The sequence below is a fragment of the Polyodon spathula genome, chromosome 7 (genome assembly GCF_017654505.1).
Source record: "Polyodon spathula isolate WHYD16114869_AA chromosome 7, ASM1765450v1, whole genome shotgun sequence".
Taxonomy (NCBI): domain Eukaryota; kingdom Metazoa; phylum Chordata; class Actinopteri; order Acipenseriformes; family Polyodontidae; genus Polyodon; species Polyodon spathula.
The window spans coordinates 58,400,597-58,410,992 of NC_054540.1; the positions used below are offsets into that span (position 1 = coordinate 58,400,597).

Genomic DNA, 10,396 nt, shown 5'->3' on the forward strand with positions numbered 1-10,396 from the left:
GGAAACACTGTCTCTGGGAGTTCCATTGCTGCAGGTTAGTCCTAAAACTGTCAGGCCCCATTAAAATGATCTGTGATCTATTTCTTTGGGCATCGCTTTTTAAACTGAAACGGCATGCCGACACATTTATTTATCAAACAACTACCACTTGCTTAGAACTGTCAAAAATATGAACGTCTTAAAATACCTGTCTGTCTGGTAAGCTGAATAGATGTGGATAAATCCTGCAGTCTATTTTAGAAAAAAAAAAAACACGCGTCGCTCAAAAATGTGCGGCCGTGCTGACGGCTGAAAAACAGAGTCTTGGAATCTGAACTTTTGTTCGAAAATCCACTATAAGAGCATCTGCCATTTCTTGCAATCACAAGCATTTGTAATCTGTGATCCCTCACCAAGGCTGGCTTAAAAGAAGGGTGAAAGTCACAGCCGTGGGAGAATGATTGACACAATTTACTGTGTGACTGAAAAGGCTGTAATACTGTGAGTTGATTTCTAAAACAAACCGGATGAGTTGTTACGCAAGGGCACAGGTCTTAACAACTGTCAGTCCATTACTATTATCCTGGCTATTCTGTTAAAACACTGCTGGACCCAGCCGGAACACTACTGGTTTAGGAACATTAGGGGAATTGCCAGTACTGAATAATGTTCCTAAAGGGCTAATATAAAATGAAAACAGAACTGTACTTTATAACAAACCCCTAATTCAAACAGACCGCAGTGTTCTAAATTTGCAAATCTTGCAGAAGAAAGCACGTTTTAGCCCCATTTGACGTCATTCAAAGTCATTTTAAACCAACCGCATTGCACACGTCTCACTAAACCTTTGCAGCTGATAACAAAAAGACATCTTACTTTAAAAAAAAAAAAAAACATAAGACGAAATGTTCTATTGTTCCCAAATGAGAGCAAAATGTGATCTACAAGCATTACAACCATTGTGTGTTGTTTAACTGCCACTCGTCTGAATTGGCTCTCTACCTGTGGCTCTCACGAGTAGCAAATCAATGTTCATTTTAATCAATCTGTAATAATAATTTGAGCATCTTCTGGTTTACTATAAATTCCTGGGTTTAGCTGCCATTAGTTAAAGGCCCCTGGTGTGAAATAATTACAGATTTTAGCTCTGCACACGGTAAATCTGATGCTGTGTTTATCCTTATAAAACCTTTTTTTTTTTCATTATAGCGAGAACAGGCACTTTCTTGGAATGGCAGTAAAAAATAAAATGTCTGTTAGAAGGAGGTATAATGAATTACAGGAAGGTCTCCACCTGTCCTATAACAGGGTTAGTGAAATGTTCTCTCACCATGTTCTGTTCACCCAGGCTTCAATAAATCCCAATCGATGAACTTTACAGCCATCAATGATGACTTTCCTGCCTCGTTTGGAACGACTTTTAAAATCGCTTGTGGGGAAAATGTTGGATTTAACCTTCTACTCAGCTCCCTTACTATTAAATACCATCTACCTATCCATTATAAACACCATGATGTCACTTTCTGGATCAACATTCTTTATTCTATGACAATGCTTCAGGTTCCTAGAAATGTGAAAGGAGGAATGGAACTCCGAGTGGTCTTAATGGGGAATGCTGGGAGGTGCAAGGCTGAAAAGCAAAGTGTGTGAGAGTAGGTGGCTGTTCCCTGTTGCACTTTGACCATACATAGCCAGGTTTGTTTGCTCACAGCTGGTGGAAGGTAATCAATGTTATAATCGGGAAAGGAGTCAGACCAGTAATGGCTTTATATCTAGAAGTAGCTTTTCCTAATTTCTGCTCAACAAGTTTGCGGCTGTAGCCATTTAATTCTTCTCTCCAGTCTATGAATGCTCTCTCTCAGACAAGCACAGCACCTAACCTTTCCAGCACAGTTTTTTTTTTTTTTATCTGCTGCTGTTGCAGCGATACAGTACATGACTGCACTGTAAACAAGTTTTTATCCATCTTATCATCCAGTCTCTGTCAATTTATTTAAAAAAAAACTAAACTAAACTATAAACCGTAGGTATAAGCACAGCTTGGCAGTCAAAAGCAAACAAAAACTTTGAGAGAATAAAGGACTTTGTCTTTGCAACAGATCCAAATGATCCTGATTAAAAATCTGTTTCTGATTTTTTTTTTCTCATTTCTTTTTAAACTGGGATTGTGATTCCTCTCAGTCTACTAAAGCAGAGACAGACATTTGCAAACATGTTCCTGAAACATGTTCCTTTTTTTGCATCTTTCAATTTTTATTATGTTTGTGATTATCCTTAACTTTAACAAATACTGATACATACTGTATTTAGAGAAAAGAAAAGCAAAGAGCAAAATACTGAGCATACATTCAGAAGCTTTGGTTCTAAGCCCTGGTGGACAGATGTCCACACCACATACACTAGCTCAGAATGCTTGAAACAGCCCTTGACCAGACAAGCATTCATGCAGATAAACCAGTTGCTCCCCAGTGGTGAGATAGCAGCGAGTTTAAGCCAAGAGGCCTGCTTCTTTCTGTTCTATCGGTTCCTGGAAAAGACAGTCAGATGTGCTTTTAAGCTCCGGTGTGCGTGATAAAATGTGTGAAACGTGATCAGAACCTGTATAAAGAAAGTGGGCAGGAGGGCGACTGCAAGACAAAAGCACCATTCTGCCTCTTCTTGAGGGAGCCCCTTGTGGAGAGTAAACCGCAACAACCCTTGTGCTCCGAGAAGAGTTATTAAAGAGCTGAAGGCTGACATTATCTGTTTAAACTGTGACAAAGTCAATCCCAGAACTGTCAGTTTTAATCACAGAACACTGATCTGGAAGGCATTGCCAGAGTCTCTCTCCCCTGTCTCCCTCTCTTTCTCTCCAGCTTCCTTTATTACAATAAACTGCAATGTATTATACATGATGTGAGATTTGAACTGGGCCAGGAGAGTCCATTTAATAAGAACGCCGAGGAGCTATGAATCCCATAGTGCTGTTACAGACCATTCAAAACAAACCCAATGCTCTAAACTACCCTCCCTTGGTTTCCCTTATTGCTGAGACAGAGTATACAATAGCAGTCGCACGCTCCGAAACTGAGACCCTCTTATTATTAATATATTGATTAACAGTAATTATTAATCAGTTCAGTTTGTACAGCTGAAGCCTCTATCACCTTATTTTCACCATGAGAGAAATTCCACTGGCCATTTTATTTTGGATTTATTTTTGGGCGATAAAAACAAATGTTCCCAGTTGTTGCTATGGCTGCTAATGGGGGAAAATATATACAATTTAACTTGAACAATTATCCCAAACAGAGAATTATCACCATTAGCGTTGCCATTTGCTGCTTAAAATTGGGGCACAGGTAATCAGTCTCATGTAATCTACCTAACCATATGCATTACCTACTCAGCATAATTACTGCACTCGCTAATCAACTCTAGAAATGTCATCCACTGGGATATATCTATATTATATATAGATATATATATATATAATCTATAGATAGTATATATTAGATATAGACTAGATAGATCTATCTATCTAGATTCTATTTATTTTTTGTTCTATTTTTTTCTAAAGAAAACTACATGGCCCAGCACTGATAAAAATTCCACGGTAACATTTATTTTCTTCTTTGTCTTTTTTTTTTTCTTAATTGAAATGAAACCCTGCTTCTCTTTTCATTCCATTATATCTCCTGCTCCTTTTCATATTTAAAATCAGGCCTCCAGCATATGAAGAGCTTAATTTCAAAGCAATAGTTTCAAATCAATCAAGTGTTTTTTTTTTTTTTCCTTCTTTCTTTCTTTGTTCCGGATGATAAAATGCATTTTTCATATTTCGTACTTCATTAAACCTTAATGTTTTGTTTAATGGGCGAACAGAAAATATGATAAATGTCTGAAAAGGAACACTTGGAGCCTTGAGGCGCACAACATCGTCTCGCCACCTCGCACAGAGTCACAGAGTTTGAACAGTTTGGTAAGGATTGGATTGGTTATTGGCTTTTGTTCCCATGAGGGAGACATGGCAGTAAAAATTATAAAAAAATAAAAAATAAAAAAAACACCATCCAGTATATCTCCATGACAGACTAGATACATTTTGGCTTAGGGTCTGGTACCAACCGGGTCAAGTCATTTGAACATTAAAACTGCATGAACAATGAGTGCTGAACACTGTGTAGCTCAGCTTGCCTAAGACCCACATGAAATTAATGTATCTGGTCTGATATAAATTGACCCTCTTGGGAGACAGCATAGTAACAGATGACTGCCAATTCCATCAAAAGTTATACACAAAAATGTAAAAAAGGTAGAGAGAGTTGTCATAAGCAAATTTCCCACCCCTTCTATCTGTTTAATTATAAAAAGTGTCTATTTACTTATCACAGACCACTGTACAGTTAAAAAAAAAAAAAAAAAAAAAAAAAAAAAAACTAAAACAACCCAAGGCATTTGTAAATGTATTGCAACAGGAACACTACATTTGCAACAACACTTGGCCTCGTTCTATTACACCCTGTAATTTTGTGGATGTGCAGAATGGCAGGCGGATTTGTATTGGGTGTTCTCGCTGCTAAATTTCCATATTCAACTCCTTTACCCAAGTTTGCCATGCCCAAAGACATGCTGTGCAGAATTTTTGTTTGTTTTAGATAGAAATTCCTTTCCACGGCCCAACCCAAGCCTTGGGCTCACTAGTCTGGAGGCGTGAAGTTTCACTAGCACCGCTTTGAGAACCTGATCAGGGTTGACACTGTATAACCTTGACAAGAAATAAAACTGCGCACATTGAGCAACAGGTTACAGAGCTGGATACTCTACACGTCCACAAAAGGACGTTGGGCTCAGTGACTTGCAAGCACATAAAGAGCAGCCAAGCAGAATCGCACAGGTTGTATAATATAAATAAACGCATGTACCTGCTCACTCAGATCAGTGCTGTTACAACTACAGCTGCTAAATGGCCAAAATATCTTTGCCTATTGAAAGTGCGGGTTTATCACTGGCCTGCTACACATCTGACACGCATAACATTTTCAAACCCGCGGCTGAAGAGTTCAACAGTAAAGAAAAACGTTTGGGCTCTTAAACCTTGAACCCGCACAGCAAGGCATCAAGCTAGTGAGAAAATCACAGGCTAAATCTGCCACAGAAATAAATCTACGTTTTCCAGCCACCCGGGGAAAGCGCTTTTTATATGTAGCCAAATAAAAACCCCATAAACTTCCCGGCCAGAGCCAGACAGGCTGATCTGCAAGGCATTAGGCTGAAAGCCTCTTTAGAGAGTGATTCACCAGCCCAGGACCTGGGCTAGTGTTTTTCCATGTCTGTTTAGAGACAGATCCACACAGTGGCGGCTGCAGCGTCAACCCCCACACCTCCAAAAGCCCATTAGTATATGTGAAACCCACCATTATCTTTGCTTAGCTTCCCCAAGAACAACTTCAATCCTTTTCACACCCTGATTTCAGGTACTCTGCTTCAGAGCTATGAAGTGGGCTGCCTCTGCACTGCCTTTGACACCTACATAAATACACTGCGGCTTCAGAGTTTAAACAAGCTCCACAGAACATCTCTGCTGCACAACTGCAAACAGGCCAAATCAAAGCTTACAACAATTCTGCTTGAATGACCAAAGTTTGTTTTTCTCTTGTGATGCTTAGGAGGAAAAAGAAGAAGGCAGGAAAATTTATTTTGAAAATATAGGAACAGAAGTACTAGATACACTCAGTGTTGGGTGTGTTTATATATAGACAGACAGACAGACAGATAGTACACCAAGCTTCTGAATTTAGTTAGTTGAAGATATTAACAGGAGCGCAATGGCCGATCTCCGAGCTGTACACAAGCTTCTGATCAAACTGATTGATTCTAAATCAGGTTGGAGAGGACACTGTGCGAAAGTCAGAGATCTGTAATCTGCTTCACAGTAATTAAGGACCTCTCCGGAGGCCTGCAATCTATTAGAGATCATTTGGGAGTGGAGACGTGGTAGAGCACAGCACTGGGAGGGATAAATACACAGAATGCTGGGCTACTTGAAACAGCAAACAGCAACTGCAGTATAACAGCAGCCGCTTTACACCTGTAACTGCAGATTATTCTACAGGGAGTCGCCATCAAGCTCGTCAAGGCTTGTGACTCACACTCTTTTCAAGATGTGTTGGATATACACAGACTTCACTGGCATAAACACATATCGTCCCTTCAGCAAGCCTATAGTCTTACAAAAAGGGGTTTTATTTATTTTACAAAATATTCCTTGCTGTTTTTAAGAAATACAAGTATGTTAAAAGTCAATTTAAATATTACATGTGTTTATGTATTAATTAATTTATTTATAAATGTGTATTTAATGTGTGTGGGTGTGTGTCTGCAAGCATATATGTCATAAGGTATGTATTTAACAGCTAGCCCTATAAAAATGTGTAACAACTAATGTGAAATGCATTTCATTTAATGAGGTTTGTTTACATTCCCCAATGTCTTTCTTTCTTTCTTTCTTTCTTTCTTTCTTTCTTTCTTTCTTTCTTTCTTTCTGTATATTTATATTACTACTGTAATGTTTTCAGAGATGTCTGAATAGCAAGACAATTTTATTGAAAAGAACGCTCTTTCAAGATAGCACAACAGGAATAATAACTATTTTGCTGAGACACTAGGATTACACTGTTATTAAACTGCTCATAACACACGAAAAACAATACGATGAGCAAAAGCTATAATGAGAGAAAAACAGCAGTCACCTGAGAAATGTGAGAATAATTATTGAGGAGTGATGTATACATTACCAAATAAACTACATTTACTGGGGATGGGCTTTTTCTTTTTTGGTCAACATTATTTGGAACGAATTCTTTAGTAATAATAATAAAAACATGCAATAATAATAAACAGTGCGATATATAATAATATGCAATTATAATTGCGCTATATATATATATATCTATATATATATATATATATATATTATATTATAGGAATCTATATATATGTGTGTGTGTGTGTGTGTGTGTGTGTGTGCGCTATGTGTGTGTTTGTGTATGTGTAAGAATATATGTCATATTACTTTATAGCTAGCCCTATAAAAAAAATCGAATGATTTTTTTAGCTTACTAAAAAAACATAAAACAAAACCTTTTTTTTAGTTTAACAACAAATTTCTTTCTTTCTTTCACTGCTATATTATGATAATATATATATATATCTATATATATATATATATATATTAATTATATGATATATATATAATATATATATATATTTATAATTACTGGATACTATGATTATAGACACACGAATATTATTTTATTTTGCAAATCCGCAACTCGCTGACTTTCCTGTTCGCATCTACAGTAGGTGAATATCGGTATATGAAAAATGACAGGCCTATGGGAAATGGATAACGATTATTTTAAAATCTTCTAAAAGACTTACCAACTAAACGGCATCTCAAGCGCATTATTCGCTCAGTTCTTAAGAGGCTCCTTTGCGCTTTGAGACACTATACTCCGACTCGCTCTCATCAAGTTCGATTTCAGTCTGTATAATATATATATATATATATAAGATTGAAATTTATTAAATATATATATTATATATATATATATATATATATATATATATATATATATATATATATATATATATACACACACACACACACACACACACACACACACACACACACACACACACACACACTAGTATTTCATATTATAGTGAACGCAGAAATATGATTAATTTACACATGTTCAAAGTCAAATTAATAATTGATATGTGTGCGTGTGTGCGTGTGTGTGTGTGTGTGTGTGTTCAGGGCCAAGTCAAGATTTGCCAGTGAAGAGGATCCAATTTGACAAGTGCACTAATGGAAAGCAGAACTCATGTATTTGTGTATTTAATCGCGTATGTATTTAATCATTCTCCAGTTACTCTGTTGATTTTAAGTTTTAAACAACAAACACACTACAGCTTTCTCTATACCTCGGCATGATATGGTAAGTTTGTTCACCATCACTAAGGCAGCAGGCTGCATTTTTGGTTTGTCTGCATTAGTGTCATATTATCGTGCTAGTAAATATACGCAATGGAACCCGTAGCGGCTGGTTTAACGCTGTTGCTCAACCGTAATGCACTGGTCCGGTGCGTTAAAGCGCTGGCGTGAGCTTTCAAAATGGATAGGTCCTGCTGGTACACCTGGCAGATATGCATTAGCGCGGACTGCGCTATTACCTGCAACGAATGTTTTTTTTTAACTTGCCGTGACACAACAGCTCGTATGGAGTGCGCTAATTTAACAACGCACGTCTGTCACAGCTGACAGCTTTTAGAGTTTCTAAAACTTCAACAATTAACACAAGCGCCGATACAACGGCAATATCACGACAATACAACATTTCTCTTTCGTGTATTTCAAATATGAATCCACCACGCTTAAGGTGAACTTCGCTGCCACACATTTGAACATATGATCCCTAGAGGTATACTATATAACTGGAAAATAATCGCTGGGGTACTGAAAGGGTTACAAAAACAAAGTATTATGCGTGGGCTGTAAAGACTGGCTCGATTTTTGTCAAACAATGAGTGCTACTTACTTATGGTTTTGGGAGCTCCAGGAGACGGAATCCAAGGTTTTTCCTAAAGGCGTGGACACCCGGCACAGTGCAATGAAAACCCCCAGACAATACCTCCAGAAACACTTCGTATCGGCCATTCTCACTGCGGTGTGTTTCCAAACGGACTGCGATTCGACCAATGCTGGATACGCAAAGTTATATCGCGTTAATCCCGTTGTTAGATTCTGTTAAACCGCCACCTGGGTCGAAGCCGAAATCACAAATGGTTGTCGATCTCTTCGAATAATGCTCATAAATCTCCAAGCGTCCTTGTGTTTTGCATGGGTGTATTTTCCCTTACAGCTAATCGCTCTTTTCAGTGTTCAAACTACGGGGCACAGCTAATGCCACCAGACTTGGTAGGTATGGAAAGCAGAAGCGATGTTTCACCACCATGCAATTACACACAGGACCTCCAAACACCTTTATTTTCTCTTCGATCTGTCATTGAAAAAAACTAAAAGTGTCCGGCTGACTAATGTATTAACACAAGTCAGTGTATACCTGATGATGCGTTCTTTGTAAGTCCCTTTGCTGCGGTCGAGCGCCCAGGTGATGTATTCTATCTAGGCGCTTGGTGCTGTTGATTTTAGTTGTAGTGTTTTCGACCACAAAACCACTTTCTAGCTATTGTTATTTTTTTATGTCTTTATAAACGCGTGTTCATTTAGTGCGCGCTAGCAGTAGCAGTATTGGTTCCTTTTAAATCGGTGCACAACCAGTGCAATGTGGGACACAAAAAATGCACAACACAGGAAAAGTCCATGTACTCTGTTTCTTAAAAGTCCAAAGTCCTTCAACGAGGTATTCTCCTGAATTATTCTGCTTATCCACAACAGCCCCTGTGCTTTTTAGCAGAACGTATTCCTTGCAGATCCCCGTGTTATGAAACTCCTATGGTTGGATTTTGTCTCAAAACTACCTCCGTCTTGTTTTGCGCATTACCCGTGTGTGAAATCTTGTAAATTCAACATCCCAAGTGACAGTGTTGTAGTTCCGTTTTCTTTTTCTCCCACTTTAAGAAGGTTGACGGAGACTTGTTGTATGTTGTATCAGTCTGATGTGCAATACAGTCGGGTTACAGACTCGTTTCGGTGAGTGTCCGCTCTCCTGTGCCTTGAATATGATACACTCACCGCATACTTCCCAGCATCTCTCATACTGCGCCCGTCCTCGCCTAAGCAGCTAGTGTAATGTGAATCTCAGGCAGGCAAAAGACACCCTCAGCATCCCGACCAATCAAGAAACAGCGCTCTGGGTCCTGATCCTAAAGCCGGTATTACAAATCTGAATCTGCGCTGTATAGTGCATCCTATCCGGGTAGAGGGGTGCTAATTATTATTATAGGGGTATTTCTTTTTAATCAGGTCATATAAATGTGTTTCTATACCACTAATGAGCAGCACACAAGTCTAATTTTAAGATTGGCACTTTCTGCCAGATTTGCAGGAGTCAGGTAGCATTGTAAACGGGTAGCCCTCCACCGGTATCACACGCAAATAATTTAAGTTTAAACAGTGTATTTTTTCTCAGTTGTCATCATAATGTGATTGATATTTTTTTTACTGACTGCCCTTAAAAACGGACGTGTTGTGTTTTTCCCATTTCCAGTTATAAGACTACTGTTTTACTCAAAACTCACTTCGTCTAAAGAAAGTTCCCAGTTATACTGCAATCACATACAAATCAAATTGACCTTATATACCAAACCAATGCATAGCCTAATGCAGTATTTGTCTTTTATATTAATAATAATAATAATAATAATAATAATAATAATAATAATAATAATAATAATAATAGTGACAGAT

General features: G+C 38.1%; 1 protein-coding gene across 1 annotated transcript in view; it reads right to left on the minus strand.

The window, feature by feature from the left end:
• LOC121318938 (ephrin-B1-like) overlaps positions 1-9,754 on the minus strand; it is a 66,658-nt gene extending 56,904 nt beyond the window's left edge. Inside the window, exon 1 of the mRNA XM_041256154.1 lies at positions 8,565-9,754. Coding sequence (XP_041112088.1) covers positions 8,565-8,683 — 119 coding nt within the window. The 5' untranslated portion in view covers positions 8,684-9,754. The remainder of the gene's footprint in view (positions 1-8,564) is intronic.
• Between the last annotated feature and the right edge of the window lie 642 nt (positions 9,755-10,396).